The sequence below is a fragment of the Telmatherina bonti genome, assembly GCF_933228915.1.
Source record: "Telmatherina bonti genome assembly, chromosome: 18".
Lineage (NCBI taxonomy): Eukaryota > Metazoa > Chordata > Actinopteri > Atheriniformes > Telmatherinidae > Telmatherina > Telmatherina bonti.
Genome location: NC_136616.1, coordinates 10,609,714 through 10,631,694, shown reverse-complemented (window position 1 = coordinate 10,631,694; position 21,981 = coordinate 10,609,714). Strand labels below are relative to the sequence as shown.

Below are 21,981 nucleotides of genomic sequence, written 5' to 3'. Positions count from 1 at the left end.
ATGAACAGAATGCTATGGACCACTATGACCAGTACGCTTTGATTCACTATGACCAGTATGCTTTGGGCCACTATGGCCAGTATGCTTTGGGCCACTATGGCCAGTATGCTATGGACCACTATGACCAGTGTGCTATGGACCACTATGACCAGTATCCTTAGGACCACTATGACCAGTATGCTATGGACCGCTATGACCAGTATGCTATGACCAGTATGCTATTGATCAATATCACCAGTATGCTATGAACCACTGTGACCAGTATGCTATGGACCACTATGGTCAGTATTCTTAGGACCACTATGACCAGTATGCTATGACCAGTATGCTATGAACCACTATGGCCAGTATGCTATGAACCACTATGGCCAGTATGCTATGAACCACTATGACCAGTATGCTATGAACCACTATGGCCAGTATGCTATGAACCACTATGACCAGTGTGCTATGGCCCGCGCTCGTTTCGCCGTAAAAGACAGTGTACACGCGCACTAATTTTGAGGTGACCGCAACAACTGACGTCAGACAGTCGCAGGAAAGTGACGCCAGCCTGGCGGAGAAGGAAAATGGCTGCATCGGCTTGGGTGCATGGCTCCTCTGCTATGCGGATCACTGAAGGTCTGGTATTTGTCCTGAAGGAACAGCGTCCGGAGTATTTGCCTGATGTGTTGGCCAAGTACAGGGAGCATGGCGTGTTCTCCACGCAGGTAGGACCCGAAAGAGGAGCTCGCGAGCTCTGTGTCAGCATGTCGAGCTTTTGTTGATGCAAGATGTCAGAGCTGCTGTTTCTTTCCATCTGCGCTGGTCTGACCAGATGGTATATGTGTTTTTATTTAAACATAATTAATCCAAATTCATTTTATTAATCTTTTCAGGGTGCGGGGGACGCGGCGGGTCTCGTAGGCTTTACCAATGCTAAACTGAGCTCCAGCAAAACCAGGTGAGAAATGAATTAACGAATCAGTGTCTTCAACAGGGCCGGAATAAAAGTGCACAGGCCCCTGGGCCCAGAGTGTTCCAGGGGCCCCCTTACCCACCGCATCATTGTGAAAAGTGGGAAGTATACACTCTGAAATGACATTTCTAACATTTCTCAGCCAGTGGTACCAGTAGCAGTACACCAGACACTGTGGTGTAACTATCTTGCTTTTATGTACATTTTGTTTCATGTCCAAACTGCTGGTGTTTGCCCTACATGGGCCCCAAGTGGGTGTGGGCCCATGGGATAATCCGGCCTTGACCAATAGGAGTCTTGTAAATGTGAAGATTTAGATCTGGATTTATAAAGGAACCAATAGCAGTAGGTTTTCTTTCAGCAGAAAATATTTTTACGTTTACATTGACCCTTAAAAATTCACCAAACTCTCACTTTTATCATCACCAGTTTCTCAGGAAAGGTAGTGTATAACTCTGTGGGATGAATTGGGATGGATAGCTTAACAATGAGGTGATCTAGAGAATTTTTCCAGGCATCTATATCCTGTCTAGAAGGTTCACAGTCCAGCTGTGAAATGTAGAGTTCATTCAGTGACTCCATATGGTAAATCGTCCTGAGTGATCCCTGATAACACCATTGTTTATGAAATTTTCATTATTAAAAAATATGGCTATCACTTCTATTTTGCTAAGAAACCTCTATTGTGACCTGGAAATTATGATTTAGCCACTTCCTGTCAAGCTTTCCATCAGTCAGGGAGCTTTAATTGATGGTGTTGTCCCATCAGGAGTAGACAAAGGTCCATAAAGCTGAAGAAATACAACACTTGAGAAACTGATGAAAAAAAGATGAGATGAGAAACGGCTTAATCACTGTTGATCAGTGTTACTTCTGCAAAGTACTGTTAGTAATACATTCTGTTTAATTTTCTGTTTGGTTTTTATTGTGCAATATCTATTGATACATTAATTTTTCATAATTTTAGCCTCATAATTTAACCATTTAGACCAGTGGTACCAAAACTCGTCCTCGAGGACCGCTTTGATAGGGATGCGCCAATCCACTTTTTGGGAGTTCCGATCCGATACCAATATCTGAAATTCTGATATATGCAGATACCAATATTTACTGATACCAAATCTGTTTATGTGAACATTATTGTGACTATGGTTATTATTGCTGTTATAACTGTGTAAGATTTCATTAGGTTGTAATAAATCACCCATCCTTTCTGAAGTTACCTCACCAATAAAAATATAAAAACATTATAGATCTAACAATTTCAACAAGTTTTATTTTGATTTGGCCCATTTGACCTATATACAACTATAAATGTGTGATTTTGAAATAAAGATCTGACTTTTAGTGGAACAAAAATGTCACATTTTAACATTCATTTATTCATTCATTTATTTTAAAACATGTCTAAAGCATGTCATCAGACACTTCTGCGCTGGCTTGGCTAGTGTGGTATCGGGTATCAGTTGTGGTATCAGTATTATTACATTAATAATACCAAGTACAAGTACACACACTTGGTATTGAGCTGATACCGATACTGGTATCAGTGTCCAGTCCAGTTTGGACTCACCTGGCTTCCATTAAATAGATCCAACATGCAATGAAGTTCAGTACAATGACTGATTGGTTTGAGACAGGTGTGTTGGAGCAGGGACACCTGGGAAACCTGCAGGATTGTGGCCCTCAAAGACCGAAGCTGGACACCCCTGAGTTAGACTGTCCTGAAGAAATAATAATGCTATTTTGACTGGGATTACAAGGCTTAAGTTTCTACATGCAGTTTTATTGAACGAAGAAACATAAATTGGTTCAAAGTTTGACGGGCGAAATTTTAAATCAGATGTTTGTTGAAAGGTTTGAAGGACTGTGTATGCTGTCCATCCTGGTGAAGGACAGTTCCAGTGATCTCTTCCAGCAACACTGCCTCTCCTGGCTGCGCTCCCTGCAGCAGGTCATCCAGGTACGATGCAAACACACTACATTACTTTCTGATCGGTGTGACGTTTTTAATTATGATGACCTTCAGTGTCTTGAGGCTGAAAAACCACTTCATGGCTTCATTTCCTATCACAGTGCATTACTTTACAGCACCACATCATACTCTAGTAGACCTGGTCATCACTGATCAGAAAGATAAGACGAGATTGTCTCAGACTGGTGAGACCTGACCGACATTGATCTGAATGTTCAGCTATGAGTTTGTCATTAAATGATCCCATCAGTGACAGATTTCTGATCAGAGGATAAAGTTCTGCCAGGATTTACGGTTTACATATTTCCGTACATATTAAGGTAGTCACCAACATGAGACAGGTCGGACATTCCCTGACAATCACTGAGCTACGTTACACCATCCATGTTGGATTAGTCTTTTCCCCTGACCAAGGTAAATTATCCACCAGTCAACATCAGACTGGAATCAAATGCAAGAGCTGGAGTGATGCTGAAGGTCTTCACAAACCAGGACCAGTGCGGATAATTATCAACGTTTCCCTTCTATCCACCTCAAGCGTGATGCGAAACTGTGGATAAATGATGAGAACTGTGAAACAAACTCGCAAGGTGGATTCCACGTTAAGCCACGACAACATTGTGCTGCTGACGCTGCAAAAGAAAAGACAGAAGGCACACTGAGTTCATCCTGATCCACAAAAGAGAGGAAAACTTTGGGAGTTTAATCCAGGATCTGAACTGGGCCATGGCCGCTGCAGGACGGACTTTAGGACGTCCGCGGGACAGTTGGAGGATCCGCTTTAGCAGCTAGCTGCTTGCTTTAAGAAGCAGAGAAGAAATAATAAAGATGCTCGGCCAGGATGATACAAAAGCAGCGAAAGTGAAGCCTGGATAGATCGTAACCGCTCATCTATCAGTTGACACGCCTTCCCTGATTGGTCGATTTTTATCGAGCAGATGCAAATATTAAGAAAATAAAACTGTTTGAAAAAACAAAACTTGCAAAATTGCGGGACAGAATTTCATAACTGTTATGAAGTTTACACGGATCCGATAAAAAAAAAAATATTGCTGTGTGAAATATTCAGAGTCTGTGTGTAAAGGCGTGAAGACTGAAGTCTGCTGCATCCTCCACCAGAAGGGAGAATTTTTCCTTCCAATCTAAGCCTCAAGAAGAAAATGGCGTCATTTAGCTGTCGCAGACATGTTGTCAGCACATCGGGCCGGCAGAACCTTTTTCTTGTGGGACTCTGAGAAGCGTTGTGTGATTGTTTTGGACATTTTAGGAGGACATGGTTAAAATGGAAAAGCATTAGGTGCAAAGTTGCATGCTGGGTAATGAGGGTGGGAAAATCAAATTGAAAAATCGAATATCAGGATTTTTTTGCTTCAAAATTTTGAAATCAATTATTTTTTTATTTAAAAAATTAATATTATTTTTCAAATAGAAATAATCCATTATAAATTTTTTGTTATTTTTAAAGTTTTTCTTCTTGAGCATTGATGATCTGGCTACTGTGTTGATTTTTCCTCACTGAAATCAAGAAAAATGACGAGCAATAAAAAGTTTTGTGCATTTTTTTTTTTGTTTGTTTTGCTTTTAATCTACAAAAATGAGTAATATTGAAGAATTGTGAGAATCTCAATTGAAATCAAATTGGCATCCAAAGGATCCAGATCGAATTGGGACAAAAGCATATCGTCACATCCCTTCTGGTTAAAGGATTGTTTTTTAACGAAACAGTTAATCGGCGTGGTGAGAAAGTACAAACATTTTTACACGTTTAAACACACAGACTTGACACAGCATGTGAAATATATACATGAAATATATATGAATATCTGAGAGCGAGTACTTTGTGTTGCTGTTTGGTGCGAAAAATAGTTTATAAATAAAAATTGATCTAATAAAGAAAATACTGCTGTTATAAAGAACCTTAATTGTTTTTCAGACAAGTGCTTTTAAACCAAAAGTTATTCCAGCTTTTCCACATGGAGGAACTTTTAATGCAGAAGTTTTCATTAAGCCAGGTTTGAATCCTCATTTAATTCTGCGTGGAAAAGCGTGATCAGTTCTGATGAAAGATTTCAATCGTTCTGATTACAAACCAAGTCAGACTTTAAGGGACATTATGTGTGAATTATTCCCATCTGACACTGAAATCGTGTTTCACATTCAAACAAAAAATGCCTTTTAGCGCCTCACCTTATCTAACATCTGTTGCTACGTTGGTAGGCGCCGTGTATGAAGAAGCCTCAACAACGCCGTTGTTCTGCTCCGAACACTGAACAGGTTCTTTCACTGTGCTGACTGGAATCACTGTGTTTAGTGCATGATAGGGCTGTTTGGTTATGACAAAAATTATAATCACCATTAGTTTGACTGAAATTGAGATCTCGATTATTTAACACAATTATCCAGTATTTTTAAACAACGCTGCGCGTCGTGGTGTTCTGGACGCTGTGCCGTGCATTATAACCGTCTAATGCACGGTTCAGAGTTGTTTAATCCACTTTTACTGCTTATATAGGAACTATTTTACGTTGGCCTGGATGTACGTTTTATACCAAACAACCGCTGTCAGGCTGCAGCGCGTTTCTCTCGTTCACCTGTTAAAAGACGGCTGATCTGAACCAGCTGGTTAACGCATTGCTATGGTAACGCCCCGTAATTGAGGCATATTACAGTGTTTAACTCGCTGAACTATGTATATGAAAATAACGCAGCCAGTTGTCACTGACAATGGTGTAAACTATGTTTAGGTGAACTTCCACAACCTACTGCAGTTATTCTACATGGACCTGCAGCCGGAGCCGACTGAGACTGGCCGCCTGGGAGTGCTTTAGGACGGGAGAGGCTCCCGCTGCTCCTTCCTTACAGTAACTGCAGAACAATATGTGCCTTCCAGTCAGTCGCCAAAACACCAGAAAAGTCTCTAATAACTCCAGTAAAAGCTGCTGGATTTGTTGCTTTTAACAGAAAAAAAAGTCTCCAGATTTAGCAAGAAAGTCTCCAAGTTGGCAACAGTGTCTGAATGAAAGCAAAGCGGCTGTGGGAGGAGTTTACAGCACAGCGCTGCAACGCCAGAGACGCTCGATTAGCAGCTGAAGACAGCAGGAGAGGAAACTGCAGAGAGAAAAATAATCACACCCTTTTATTTTCATGATCGTTGAAAACCCAGATCGTAGTTGAGATTAAAATCTGATTAATCGCCCAGACCTAGTGCATGAGGAGAGCAAATTCATGTCGTTGAGATGACTTGTTAAAACATGATTCCAACCTTTGCTATTCGACACGTTCAGACATTTTACATACGGTTCTGCACTTCTGGTACTTGGGTATTTAAGCATTGATACTTTCTTGTTTTTATGTAAAGCACTTTAAACTGTCGTTTACATGAAATGTGCTGCCTTGCCTGAACATGGAGACATGCAGACATGATGTTCAGTTGTCGTAATCAGAGATCGGTTTCTAACATCCCGTTTGGATCGGCGCCTGAGAGATCTTTTAATTCCTCCTTTGTAACCAGTGGAAAAAACTACGACTTCCTGTCTTAAAGGGAGTAACTATAAAAACTGAACAGTAACTGTGCAGAAACCTGAAACAGCTGTATTCTTCCAGTCTCAGGCTCCAGTTCAGACCATCCAGCTTGCTGTAAATATCCTGAAAGACCTGCTGCAGTGCTCCCGCCAACTACCGGAGCTGGCCAGGGAGGTGGGCCTCAACTCCATCCTGGGAATCCTCACTTCTTTGCTGGGCCTCAAGACGGAGGTGAGACACCAGAGGAGGGTGATGTGGAACATTTAAGCTAGTTTAGAGTATTGTGTGTGTGTGTGTCATCCCCGATTCTTCTGAACAGTTTTTACACCCACTGTGCTTTAGAATAGTGAACTTTTCTCCATCTTTACATCTGAGAGACTCTCCTTCTGAAGTGCTCTTTTATACACAGTCTTGTTACTATCCTGTTGCCAAACAATCCTATTATTTGTCTAATTCTCCTCCAGTTGTTTTGATTAGTAAAATGTGACTTTTGCACCCAGATGTGTTGCTGCCATCAGATTGAAAAATTAACTCAAACTTTCCATGAAATAAGAAAAACGTCAGTTTCCACGTCTGATATGTTGTTTTTGATGTAATGGGATTAAAATAAGGATTGATGGGATTCTGGTTTTATATGGTGAACACATTCAGAAATCTCAGGCGGTGCTAAATATTGTGGATCTTTAAACCTGATTGTTAAACTTCAAATTTAATGAACATCTTTATTCCAGACCCCTCACACAGGAGGAGGCATGTGGTTCAACGGTACAGAAGAAACGGTGTCACAGTACCAGAAATTCAATACTTGATACCAATGCCAGTGAATTTCCATGGTACTAGATACCAAATATGATGCCACAGCAAAAAACTACACAGATAAATAAAAAAAAATATGCAAAACAGTGATGCTTGATGCTTTTCATCAGCTTGCAGATGGCAGCTTAACTTTATACACAGTTATTTTCTTAAAAGCAAGCAGTTTGAATGTCTCTGACTCACAACTGCTCTCTGTCGCGCTCAGTTTCACAGCGATGCGACCACACACACACACACACACACACACACACACACACACACAGGTGAGCGGACCTCTTCCAACACCGATGACAGAGCGCAGGTCAGGAAAAATGATCTACCACCTAAAAATATCAGTCTTTTAAACTCTACCAGGAGGTGAAACACGCACTTTTTCCTGCAGCGGTGTTAAGTTGAGAACGCTGCGCACATCGCGGGAACGTGCGCAGCTGAACCGGCTGAATTTACCATCAGAATAGGGCTTAAAATGGATTAACTATTCTCTATAGGTTTGTTAGCATCAACATGTTATCAGAAACCTGAACTTTAGGAATCTTTGCAGCGACTGAATAAAAAGTTTCATCAGGACATTTGTTAAGTTACTTTTCTCTGTCCGGCGCGTTTTTTCACCATTTCAGGAGTTTATGGAAAATTATTCAGCAATGAAGTTTGGAATTGCAACCTAACTTCACGGCCGGCGATCTTATGTTTCATTGATTTATTTATCTCTACACGTGTCACATTAACGTATGCTGGTTCATCTGGCGCCACTCGTCCTGCCAGTACCGACAGCGGGGCAGTAATGCTGGTGCTGATTTGTTACAGAGTAAAGTGACAGCGCTACACCAAAACGATCAGGTTAAGCAGCCGGTAGCATCGATTATTACTGAGCAACTAATTTAACATGCTTTATAAATCTGGCTTTCATCACAATAGTGGACGGAGATTCCAGGATTTCTAATAAAAAAGCCAGAGATCCTCTGATGGAGCCCTCTGGGCTCCATGTGCAGGGAGGAGGATCCAGAACCAACTATCGTGTTTGTGCTGTTTCATTTACATCATGTGTTAAGTAGATTATTTGAAAGCATCTAAACTATTACCAAGCTTTGATGAAAGCTGATGTTTCTTTGTTCTTTGTGTGATTTCAGTGTGAGCTGGCAACCATGGAGGGGATGATGGCGTGTATGGTCTCCTACCCCAGAGCCTGTGGATCTCTTCGGGTAAGAAGCCGTTAAATCTGTACATCCCCACCAATTAGTTTGTTTTTACAGAAACGTTTGACTGTTTCTTTCCTTTTAGGACAAACTAGGAGCCTATTTCCTCTCCAAAATGGACAGTCCCAACAGAAAAACGCAGGAGGTCTGTGCTCCTTTCAACAATCACTTCATAAACTATCAAATCTGACATTTTATTTCAAGTTTAAACTTTTTCTGCTGTGGTTTATTTGTCTAGATGGCCTGCCAGTGTTACAGCCACCTGCCCTGTTTGGGGGCTGTGTTGGACAGGTCTGTGGGGGTCGGTCGTGCTGAGAGCTGGACCTATCAGATTCACTGCCTGCTGGCCTCAGCCAATAGTCTGCTGGCTCAGATCTACCAAGGCTCAGAAACAGGTACACACACATGCTGGAAACAAGTATGCAACAAACTAACATCAAATGCTTCAGCCCACATCTTTATTCTGGTTCATTTAAAGTAAAATAAGAGAAGAAAATGTGTGTGACGTGACCTTTCAGATGCAGCCGTGCAGTATCAGGGTCCCGGTGTGGAGCTCGCCTTCCCTCGTCTAGACCAGACGGATGCACTGCTGATTCTGCAGCTGCAGCACCGCTACACCGCCATCTGCTCCACCATTAAACACACCCTCAGGTGAGATACCTGCACACTGAACCTCCAGAGAAAATCCAGCACAGGATGCGTCTCCTCATCGTCTGTGTGGAATCTACAGTCCCATGTTCTTCTGTTCATCAGGGTGGATCCGGCCTCAGCTGTTCACCTCCCAGTCAGACCGATGGTCAACCTGGTGTGCCGAGCGCTGGCTTTCAACCCAAAGAGCGTTGTGAGTCTTTACAGAACAAATGGACTTTTCTCCATGCTAGAGTGGAGGTTTTGTTCCGTAGCTGGATGTTATCAGTGTTCCTAACGTTGGTGGAGAATCTCCGCAACAATCTGCGAACAACTTCCCTGGAAAGAGAAGCTTTCCTTCAGCTGTGTGAATCGTGTTTCCGTTCGCTCTGGGAATGTCGTGTTTCTCAGCAGCAGGTTCTCAAAGGATTTCAGATTTCCTCCAACAGCTTCCTTTCAGTGCAGTATCATTAAAAAGCGACGTTCTCCTGTGTTCTTCCTTCTGCTCCTTCTGCCTTTACAAATCCAGTGTACTTGTTTATAATGAAAACCATAAGACCACCAAGGTTCACCATGATGTTTTGATGGACGTAAATGTACATATATTACCCGAGTGGTCCCATATTTATTTATTTAATTTAATAACCAGCAGCTGAGGAATCGAACTCTTACATCTGGGACGTGACGTTTCGCTTTGCTTCACGGTAAAATAATAAACTGTCTGTTTTGAACGCGCAGCGTCGCTGATTCAGAAAAAAAATGCAAAAAGATTAAAAGAGAGAAAGAAACAAAAGAGTCATCGTCAAATCGTCTTTTGCTGGCTGGAGAGCGCTAACAGGGCAGGTCGGATGCAAGATGGATGCTGAACGAGCCGTCGCTGGGGCGGGGGGGCGGCAGGAAAATTACCAAAGTTCTGCAGTGTCTCTTTATCATTACGATTAATCATCAGCCTCATTTCTTTCTTTTAGAGTTCATCTGCAGATGGAAGTCTGAGGCTGTTGGTCCTTCCCAGTATGCACACCAGTACACTGGAGGTTCTGTCAGAGCTCATCACAATGTCAGTGTTCACACACACACACATGCATCACACGCTACAAGCATGTGCATGAGGTTAATTACAGAGTACTGGAGATATAAAATGACGTAAAAACTTTGCAGACATTATTCAGCTGGATCCATAAATTGTTGATGTTGACATGAGAGTGAAAGAAACGATGATTTCAAGCTGAAGATCTTTTGTGCGGTTTGTTGTTCGCTCCAGAGTCCGTAGCGGCATGGTTCAGTACGCTGCCGTGATCCAGAGGCTGTTCGCTCAGACCCTGTCGGCCTGGACTCCGCTACCTGAAACCAGCATGGGAAGACAGAGAGCTTACTGGTAACCATCATGCCTGCTGGGCATTTTGACACCGCACTTCCTGGTTTTGATTGTTTCCATTACAAATGAGGCGCCCTCAGTGGCGTAACGGTTCATAAGTATCATGAAGTCATTTATTTGCAACCCAACAATGGAGGACGTGGAGGTCATGCTTGACCTGCTGCTCCGTCTACGGCTCGTTATCAGGAAGAGATTCCATGGACAGAGCCGGAGAGGGTTACTGGGCTGCCGATACGACCCAAAGTTGTTCCCAGGAGTCGCTCTCATGTCTCATCGTCACATTTTCAGCCTGACTCCACACCAAACCTCATGGAGTAGGTGCTAAAAATGTGTCAGCTTGGTCTGGAAGATGCTGGAAACACTTAGAAACCAGTGGCGGCGTCGGCAGGGGGCAGTAGGAGCTGGTGGAAAAGGACCATAAATGTTCTGATACGCAGTGTGGAGGGAAACGACTGCTCATGTACACACACACACACACACACACACATACATATATGTAGTTTCCAAGTAGGTTGTTTACAAGTGGTGCAATAAAAATACAGGTTTTTCAGACACAGTGAATGATCATGATTAAAAATTGTGATTACAATATTGATTAAGATAGTCGTGGTTATTATTTCAGTCATAATCGTGCAGACCTAGTGGTCAGATTAGTCCAAGATTAGCAAACTCTTTTATGGACGAGGCCAAAGTGTTTGTCAATATTTCAGCTCATTTCAACAATTAAAAGATGTTTGGAGCTGATGGAGGAACTTCCGTCGCTGAGTGGAGGAGGAGCGTTGCATGGTCTGCACGTGGACTGCAGCGTCTCCAACAACACAGTTTTATTCAGCTCACTGAAAAAGGATGTTGAACGAAAAACTGTTTTTCTTTCCATTTACTGCCCCTCTAGTTCTAACTATTTTTTTTTTTTACTATTTGAGACAATATTTCTGCTACATGATTGCTTCCACACTTAAAAATCTATTTTATATATAATGGATGAACAAATCGGTCCACATTCATTAGATCATGTTTCCTCTGGATGAGACAGCGATCCACCTGACAGCTTTCTGATCCAGTGTTTTTATGTCAGTCATCTTAGTGGTATTACAACTGAGCTACTACTGGTAAGCAGTATTTATAACCAGGGCGACTCGATTTTGACAAAAATGATAATCCTGATTATTTTGACTGAAATTGAGATCTCACTTATTTAACAAGATTATCCAGTATTTATAAACAACGCTGCGTGTGGTGGTGTTCTGGACTCCGTGTCGTACATTATAACCTTCTAATGTACGATTCCGAGTTGTTTAATCTGCTTTTACCGCTTACATAGGAACTATTTTACGTTGGCCTGGATGTACGTTTTATGCCAAACAACCGCTGTCAGGCTGCAGCGCGTTTCTCTCATTCACCTGTTAAAAGACGGCTGATCTGAACCAGCTGGTTAACGCGTTGCTATGGTAACGCCCCGTAACAGAGGGACATAACAGTGTTTAACTCACCGAACTATGTATAGGAAAATAATGCAGCCAGTTGTCACTGACAATGGTATAAACTATGTTTAGGTGAACTTCCACAACCTACTGCAGTTATTCTACATCGACCTGCAGCCGGAGCCGACTGAGACTGGCCGCCTGGGAGTGCTTTAGGACGGGAGAGGCTCCCGCTGCTCCTTCCTTACAGTAACTGCAGAACAATATGTGCCTTCAAGTCAGTCGCCAAAACACCAGAAAAGTCTCTAATAACTCCAGTGAAAGTCGCTAATTTTGTCGCTAGTCACTTTAACAAAAAAGTTGCCAGATTTAGAGAGATCAGCGTCTGAAAGCAAAGCGGCTGTGGGAGGAGTTTACAGCACAGCGCTGTGATGCCAGAGACGCTCGATTAGCAGCTGAAGACAGCAGGAGAGGAAACTGCAAAAGAAAAATAATCACACCCGTCTATTTTTATGATCGCTGAAAACCCAGATCGTAACTGAGATTAAAATCTGATTAAACGCCCAGCTCTAATTATAATTTATACATCTTGTAGCGCTCAGGTAAAAAATTGTGAGTTAAGGCTCAAGCATTGAGCACATGGTTAAGAACCGGAACTACATCATCCTTGAGCTGTAGGTGTGTGTCGACTAGGGAAGGAATCCGTGTTTTCATCTGGAAATGATGTAATAATGGATTTGTCTTTTCCGTTCTGTAGCTCAGTGAGGGTCTCTGTGTACAGAGTCTTGGAAGTGTGGCTCCAGGTCGTCGGATCCTCTGCTAACATCCTCCAGGGAACACCAGGACACACGGAGCTCCTGTTCAGCCACCTGCTGGGGGACATCACACCAGGAGCCGACGCTATCAAGGTAAATCTTCTACACTCTAAAAAATAACAAACCAGAAGGCGCCAGCAGTTTCCAGTAGGAGGAGTGTGTTACTTTCTGAACTTCATTGGTTTAATGCTGCAGCTTCGGGGGGGTCTCTCGGTCGATGTGGTTCCTGGAGGGAAGCCTGGCCCTCGCAGGACGAAGCAGCTGGTCATATCAGATGCGGTCGAGCCATCGCTTCAGAGAAAAGGAGACCTTCTACCCAACGAGGATACATGTGTGTCTTCCCTGAGAGGTGAGATGGAACTTACTGGTTTTAGTAATCCTCTTCATGTTCACGTGATAAAAACACGCGTGTTCCTTCCTCTCAGCTCTGAGACGGATCATCCAGACCAGTGGTACACTGCTGAAGGACGATGTACACAAGGTGAGTGTTGACTGTTTTTCATCTTCAACTCCACATTCCAGCAGAGGTTAATCAGACCGATGCTTGTTGACGTTCAACACACCTTTCAGTTGAATCAATGGTCCTGATCAGGTCACTAGTTTTCAGCTTCCCCTCCTTCACTTTGCCAGTCGGACCTAACGGAGGTTTTCTGCTCTGACTTTCAGCGTCTCCATGAGGTGGTGTTACCGCTGTGTGTTCGTCTGCAGCAGCAGTCTGGTAGCAGCTTCATGTTGGAATCTGCAGGAAGCGTCAGCAGCCAGTATGGCAGCGCTCGCACCCGGAGAGAGCTCTACAGGTACGCAGACAAAACCAGCTGAACTGGTGTTTGAACTTGGAAAAATAGGAGGAAAAAGCCTGCCAGCCTTGTTGTTTAGTTTAGACTGGGACCAGTTTACTTCTAGTTACCAAACCGAGGTTGTTCTTATCTAACAAAGCTAACAGCACCATTAGAACAAGACAGGAGGAGGATGGAGGGGTAGAAAACTGACATCAGGCATCCAGAATATCCAGATTTATTTAATGAGAAGTTGGTTAGAGAGCAGTTACTTAGTAAATGAGGAGTTAGTTAATGACTATTCGGTTAACAAGAAATTTGTTAATGAGAAATTAGTAAATGAAAAGTTAGTAAATGAGGAGTCGGTTAGTGAGGAGTTAGTTAGTGAGGCGTTAGTTAATGAGTTAGAGAACTTGGAGAACCTGAATATGATATAGTCAGTAATGCAACGGATTTGTTCCTGTGAATTTCCAGGTTGCTGCTGGCTCTGGTCCTGGTTCCGTCACCTACATGGCCTCCACCTCTGACCTGCGCCGTGTCCGTCTTCAGTAAAGGACGCATTGACCGCAACCTCAAGGTGACTCTGATGGAGACATGAGTCGTCCAGCCACCTAACCAAGCCATCTGCATGCTTACAGTTTACATACATAGTCCACCTTAGACTTTCACATAAGAAACTCACATTCGTTCTCAACCATCAAAATCCACATCAGGACACAGTCAGTTCTGTTTTATTTTAACTTAATTAAAATCAGATGTTTGGTGATTAATGCTTTAAAACTGAGCTAATCTCACAAACTAAAGTCTTTTCCACGAGCACCTGCTAAGCTCTACCCAATTCCAGGACAAAAATCCCACTCAGCCTCAAGATGCAAAACAATAAGATAGTATGTTATGTTACCTTTGTACTAAGCTAACCACTTAATGTGTTCATTAGAATGAGACATTTACATAAACTGTTATGATGTTAAACTGGGATTACACACACTGCAAACAATAGCTTTTCTACATCTGTTTAATAGAGACATCTGTTTAATATAAATGAATAGTTATTAGGACTGCAAGTATTGATCTAAATTAACATATTGATTTATTTTATTTAATTTTAAACAGTTTAAATGAATATTATCTGTACTCATGTCAGTCATTTTAAACCTTCAAAAAATTAAGACTTCCCAACCTGCCATCCTGCAGGTTTTGCATGTTTAAGAAAAAGTATTAATGGATTATTAGAAGACAGAACAGACAAGAAAATTTAATGAGGACCAAGTGTGTTTCAGCAGGGAAACATCTAAAACCTGCAGGACAGTTGGTGATGTTGCACAAGTGTGATATATTGGCCCTCCTTTCTGCAGTCAGGAATTAAACTTTATGAACTTTTAATTTCTCTGTGGGTCCAGATGAATGTTTAGACATTTATTTATATTTTGTTAGACTAAAAACTCTTGGATAAATTAAGAGCATATTTATAAATCAGAATAAATTTCCATGTTTATTTAGAGATTTTCAGAAGTAAGTCAAGCAAAGAAATTGTCCAGAGGAGGACGAAGGACTCAGTTTAAGCTAAAGATCAGTGCTGTTACTAAATGCTAGTAGTTAAAGGAAGAATTTGGATTTTAAATTCCTTGGATTATTATTATTATTACTTGTTGTCATGTCTCTGACTTCTCTGTCCTCCCGTCTCTCTCAGGTTTCTACCTTCTGTGCTGAAGCTCTGACCATCTGTAACTCGATCGTCCATTCCCGCTCTCCTTCCATCTCACTTCCTTTACCCCCCCTCACCCTGAAGCCCCCCACCACTGCTTCAGTCCTCTCATCTCAGGGACCAACCCCCCAGCTAACCCTACCAAGCCTCCTTGAAGGTCCCGTTCCTGGTCCTGGCTTCCCTACTCGTCATTCGCTGAACCTGGGCCCCACATCGCTGTTGGGTTCTCTAGAGAACCATCTTTCCCTTGTTCCAGGCCAGGGTCCCCCTCCAGGGGACCTGATCCTGTCCCCTCATGGACACCATCAGCCAGACCTTTCTGGACTGGGACCTCCAGAGGGACAGAGACCGGTATTTGTCCGTTACGATAAGGAGGAAGCCGAGGACGTGGAGATCTCTCTGGCGAGTGACTCCGACGACAGCGTGGTCATCGTTCCACCAGGAATGCTGAACATGGAGAACCAGCAGGACGACCCAACTGGGAACCCTCCCAGCGTCATGCCTGCTGCTCCGGGCGCCACCGCCGCTGCTTTACCAGGAGGAGAATCTGTCGCCATGGTTCCCACCGCAGCAACAACCACCACCATCGATGTGTCCTCTCTCTCCAATGACCTGGCCACCTCATCGCCCCTCCTCACCACTTCCACGACCCCCATCAACTCCTTATCCCATTCCAGTGCCTCTGTGGTCTCCATGGTTCCACCTCTCACCTCCAGCAACGTTTCGGCACCTCCCAGTGGTCTGGGAGACTCGTTGCCGGGGAAACCCCAGCTTCAGCAGATGCTGATGCAGCCACAACCATCAAGCCAGGCCCCACCCATGAGCATGCCCCTCCACATGCACCAGCTGCAGAGCCAGTTAACCCAGCAGGGAAGGCACCTCCACCAGCATCCGCCTCCTCCACCTAGCAATGAGGAGTCAGCCATTATCAACATCAACAGCACAGATGAAGAGGAAGATGAAGAGGACATGGAGGACGATGAGTTGGAGGAGGAGGGCATGGACGAAGAGGACGAGGAGGAAGAAGGAAGCGATGAGTTTTATGATGGGGAAGACTACGAGGACTTTGACGAAGAAGAAGGTGAAGAGCTAGAAGAAGAGGAAGAGGAGGAGGACGGGGACATGCCGCTTCTGGAGGGAGAAGAGGACAAATCAGGGGAGATGAGGATGGAGGACGGCAAGGTGCTCCGAGCAGCAGTGGACGAAGGAGGAATGACGGGATACATTGTGGAGGGAGACACCGAGGGAGGGATAGAAGAGCTCCAGACCAGTAGAGGAGTGCTGGGAGAAGATAGGATGAAGGTCCAGGAGGTGGAGAGCATCGGAGTGCTGGAGGAGGCTCGGGAAGGAGGAGAGGAGGAGGAGGAGGAGAGCGAAAGGATGGGCGATCCCACCATGCCACAGATCCTGTGCGTCACTGGAGGAGCGCTGGAGGAGAGGTCGGAGGTCAGCGAGGAGGCGCCAGAAGAGAGAGGAAGACTTCAGGAGGAGGTGTGGAACCAAGGAGTGAAGGAGAAGGAGCTGGAAGATCAGTCAGAGGAAAACTCATCCAGTCTGCAGGTTGGTAGCACTGATGATTCCCAGTCCCAAGATGGGAGGGGACAAGGTTTTCCCTCAGGGATGGTGGTCTTACATCTTTGTTTTAGATGACTAAAACAAAGACCAACAAGGTGGTCATCCATTGGTCAACCAACAAAAATAAACAATCAGAAACCAAAAACCTCCAGGTTTAATAAGTAAAAACCCATTAAAATGGGCCTTTCATTGTAAATTCAATGTAGATCAAATATATGAACTTTGAATGTAAATTAAACAGCAATAACTATATTAACCACACGCACATATTCATATAGATATTTGGGGGGGGTTCAAAGCATTCATTAGTTAATTCCAGAAAAATTAACATGTTTGTTTGTTTTGATGCATTTATTTGCAGTTTTGTTCTAGGCCATGTTTGTCAGTGCACCATTTCCTGCGACTACGATTAGACTGGTGTGCACTGGTGTACAGTAGAGCTCGGCCAATGACTCAGTAACTTCCACACGATATTTAGCACGCTTTCAGGCCCCTCTTGCAACTTTTTTAAAAAAAATGTAACTAGTAACGATTCTAGCGACTTTTTTGGCATTTTGGAGAGTTTTGGAAGCTGACATGAAAGCATGTGTGATGTTACTGATGTAGGCCCCTCCCCAGTAAAAAAAAAAAAAAAACCACTCAAGCAGCACCCAGGTCCAAGCTGGAGTCACAGCAGGACACCAGACTGAAAGGAAAACATGAAGTTGCCACTGGCTGATCCCGTCCTGGCTTGTCGTCAGGCATTAACACTGATGTGCAGACAGGGTTGGCAGTGCCTACCAAAGACAGAAAGAAATTAAAGTAATCATTCTAATTTAATAATTAGTTTTAGATTTTTCACTTTCTTTTATAATTATTATCTTGATCTGCAACTGTCTGCGTACCAAATACCAATAGATATGTCAGAAATTAACCTTAGAGATGTATAAACTTTTCCTGTTTACATTGTATTATACATTAAGTTAAATATAGGTTCATATTTCTGTTAGTAGATATGATATAGAAATATTATGACAAAATGCTACATTTATTTATACAGATTTCCATTTTTGTACATAGAGGAGTGTAGGTGTCCTTAGATGTTCATTGCCTCCAGAAGGTTCTTGTATTGTCTTTAGATGTCCCATTGTTCTTCCAGGTGTTTCTAAACATTGCTAAATTATCCTCGTTATCCCCAGGTGTCTTCAGATGTACCTAACTATTAGAGCTCCTATATGTCCCTTTTGTTTTTGTGTCACTGAAAGTCCCTAGATTTCCTAAGTGTTCAATTGGCCATTGGTATCTCTGTAGGTCCCTAGAAGTCCTTAGTTGTATCTCTTTAGGTCCCTACCTACACCTCGTTCTCTTGTTTTGCTAGAGGAACTGTGTGGTTGGGTTGATCAGGTCTGTAGAGTTAGAAACAGGAACTGAATATATCCAGGTCCCAGAAATTATCCAGTTCCTTTTCTTCCTTTAGCAAAGAAAAATAAAAGTGAGTGCTTACTATTCAAACCCAACAGGAACCTGTCCCTGAAACTGAACCAGAAGATGGATCCAGGGACCAGAACCCATCCAGTCAACAGGAGCAGCAGCCAAGTATCGAGGGAGGGGGAGACTCAGAAAGAGCTGATCCCAAACTCTCATCTGACCTGGAATCTGCAGTCCAGCAGCAAAGCGACGCTGACCGAGGAGACGGTCAGGAAGCAGAACCTCCAAAGGGAGAAGAAAAAGAACAAGGGGAGAGTGATGGAGAACAGCAAAAAGGTTTGAAGAGAAAGAGGGATGATGGAAAAACAGAAGAAGAAGCTGCACAAAGTCCTGAGAAGAAAAAGGTAAAAATTAAAAAGACAAGCGAATATTGGAAAAGTTGCATTGAGTTCATGTGGTTTGTTGACCAAGTGCGCAAATCTCACTGCTGTTGTTACAGGGGTAGGGTTTAGAGCAGCAGAAATGGTGCAGCAAGTCAAACTACACGTAGAGTGTACATAACTTGTGGAAAATAGCTAAAAGGGAAGGGATTTAAACTGGATTTGACTTCCTGATAATCATCCAGTTACAAGAAATGTTTATGTGAAGACCATGTGGATGCTTTTAAAGGTGAAATAAGTTGTCCCTAGTTGTCTTTAGAGGTACCTCGCTATTTAAGCGCCTATGTCTCTTGTTGTTTCTGGAGATCATTGTGCACTGTGGTTTGGCAACTTTTGGGCAGACTTCTGCACCTAGTTTAGCTATATCTCGTGGAAAACTTGGAGAACTTAGCCCAGTTCTTTACAATAACTATTATGGTATGCATTATTTGTATTTTAACAAAGGTAACGTTGGGAAGGAAAAAAAAAAAAAAAGTCTCTCAAGACCAGCTTAAAACTGGACTCCAGCAGTCCACCAGCACCTTCCTAATATGTCCTGTACTTTTTAATTTCGTGCTTGTGTTGTAGGGCTGCAACTAAAGATTATTTTAATAGTCGACTAATCTGTAAATTATTTTATTGATTAGTCATGATTATTTCTGTCCCGCCCACCATCTGTGCTTCCAGTTGACGCAGCTCTTTTTACAGGCTCCAGTATGTTTTACCCCACTCTCTTCATTTGCATCATATAAATGTCCCCCTGATTCCCAGTCAGTCACAACATAACGTCCTTTAGTAAGTTAAAAGAACCACGTCTGAACCAGTTGAATATTAAATTTAGGCTTAACACCTTACTACTAATTTATTTTGAAACATTCAAACTTTGCTATAGTGTCAAATCCAAGTTGTACAGAATTTGCCTCGAAAGGAAAAAATAAATAAAATATTTTAACATCTTAATTTTCGTAGAATTGCATTGAAATGATTATTTACATCTTGAAAAACCCTCTTTTGTAGGTAAACAAGGGCCAATATCCTTTCAAATATTCTTGAATCCAAAAGGTGATCCGGATCACTACCGAAATTAAATCACTTCTTCCTTTTCACATTTCCAACAGCTCCTGAAAATTTTATGAAACTCTGTCCGTAACTCTTTGAGTTATCTTGAACCCAAACAAACAGATAAACGCTGTAAAAACATAGGGTCACTACTCGCTAATGCTAACTTTGCTATCCAGACTCCGGGTTGTGTTCGTTTCAGATACTCATGCATGACTGTCATGCTGCCGTGGTTTGCCAACTCTGCGTGGCAGACTTCACATTTCTCCTGTTTGACACTTTGTTTAGTGTGAAATATTCCCAAACTTTGGAAATAGGTTTTATTAGCAAAGCCGTTACAGGCGTTTATAACGTGAGCGTTGACAATGAAATTTCACGTCGATGAATTTTCATTGTCGACTTTGTAGACAAATTGCTGCAGTCTTACTGTGTTGTTTTTACTCTCATAAGTAAGTCGCTTTGGATAAAAGCGTCTGCTAAATGACTATAGAATAGAATATTCAATTCAATTCAACTTTATTTATGTAGCGTCAAATCGCGGCAATGCCATCTCAAGACGCTTTACAGACAGGAAAAAAAAACATAATGAGGCCAATTCATAACAGCCTATATAAGGAAACCAACAGACTGAGTTGAGTCCAACTCAATCTCCCATCCTGAGCAAGCACACTGGCAACAGTGGGAAGGAAAAAACTCCCTTTTAACAGGAAGGAAACCTCCGGCAGAACCCGGCTCAAGGACAGGCAGCCATCTGCCTCTGCTGTGTGGGGGGAAGAGGACAGAAAGACAACAGACAACAGGAACTGCTACTCCCGGCCAGGGAGACCTGCTGAGACAGGAGACATACATGTTAATGATGCAACACTTATTGAGGGGGGGAAATAAGAGAGAGAGATAAAGAGAGAGAGAAAGAAGCTCAGTGTATCAGGAAATGTCCCTCAGCAGTCTAAACCTATAGCAGCATAACTAATGATCCCTAACTATAGGACTTATCAAAAAGATAAGTCTTCAGCCTCGTCTTAAAGGTGGGGAGGGTGTCTGCTTCCCTAAAACTAACTGGGAGCTTATTCCATAAGAGAGGGGCCTGATAACCAAAAGGCTAGAATGATTGGTTAAGAAACCAGTAAGTAATAAGGAGTTTTGGTGCCCAGCTCTGGTTCTTGAGGGCCACAACCTTGCAGGTTTTCCATTTATCCCTGTTCCAACACACCTGACTCAAACTAATTAGTCATTATGCAGAACTTCATCGGCTGTTGGATCCATGTAATGGAAGCCAGGCGTGTCGGAACAGGGATACATCAAAAACCTGCAGGACAGCGGCCCTCAAGGACTTAGGGCACCCCTGGGCTACACAGCACACCAAAGTTGTTGCATTCTGTAACTCTTGTTTTGAAAGGAGAATAAATTTTTTAAGTAGAAGACAGGATCCTTCTATTCCAGTCAACAAATGAGAATGTTTTAGAACATTTTTTTTAACTGAAAATCCCCCTTTTTTTTTATTAGCATTTAACCAACTGCCATTTGCAATGTATTCATCGGACCACTTAGATACTGTATCGAGTCTGTCATTACCGGGTTCTTCTAAACGTTGTCTCCATCTATCTCTCCCAGCAGGATGACGAAGCCATGGCGTCCATGTTGGCAGATTTTGTGGCCTGTCCACCTGACGATGAAGACGTCGCTTCAGGATCAAACTGCTCCTAACTAGTGTCTTAGTTGGACCATTACCATGACGGATTTTTCACCTCATAAAGTGACTCATGCAGTGTTCCTGTCATGCTCCACCTGATCAGATCAAGACCTCCTCTATATTTGTTTATTTTCTTTATGTTTACCAATACTGCCAACTCAACTTCAGTCTGAGGAGGAGATAACATTCATCTTTTCAACTACACAGTATTGTTCCACATCAAGTCGAGTGTTCTGAATTCATCTGCATGTCTTTTATGCTTTTTCATTTGTCATCACTATGAACTTTCTTATAAAATAAATAATCAAAAGTATGAGTGATGTGTTCTTTGTTAACGATGAACAGCAGCTATAAATGTAATCAGTCCTGTTCCCAAACATTTTATTTGTAATTGGACACTTTTTTTTCTTTAAAATGCACCTATAACCTGACATAAAGCAAAATATTTATCTTTCTTTGGTAGATTAGTAAAAATGTAGCTACAGTCATAAAAAGGACAACAGTGCCAATGTTAACTTTAATGGAATTGGGGTGGCATACTTTGTTATATCTCTGTAAAATAAAAACAGAATTCAGTTATTTCCATATTTACTAATCAACCCGCATTTTCTTGCCTGTCGATCGCAAGCAGTATGTCAAAACTGACAC

General features: G+C 42.5%; 1 protein-coding gene across 2 annotated transcripts; it reads left to right on the top strand.

Annotated features, from left to right (window-relative positions):
• Positions 1–569: 569 nt before the first annotated feature.
• On the top strand, positions 570–21,574 carry pelp1 (proline, glutamate and leucine rich protein 1; the record flags this gene model as incomplete). Of its 2 annotated transcripts, none has more annotated exons than XM_079257569.1 (19): positions 570–710; positions 879–943; positions 2,816–2,921; positions 6,537–6,686; positions 8,399–8,470; positions 8,550–8,609; positions 8,703–8,859; positions 8,983–9,115; positions 9,218–9,305; positions 10,060–10,148; positions 10,353–10,466; positions 12,645–12,795; positions 12,898–13,051; positions 13,128–13,183; positions 13,369–13,499; positions 13,953–14,055; positions 15,169–16,743; positions 18,258–18,569; positions 21,258–21,574. In XM_079257569.1, 19 exons carry the CDS (start codon positions 570–572, stop codon positions 21,345–21,347), a joined length of 3,747 nt encoding a protein of 1,248 aa, XP_079113695.1. In that variant the 3' UTR covers positions 21,348–21,574. The 2 variants fall into 2 exon arrangements, with proteins under 2 accessions (XP_079113695.1, XP_079113694.1); XM_079257568.1 differs by having other exon boundaries at positions 21,255–21,574.
• Positions 21,575–21,981: the final 407 nt, after the last annotated feature.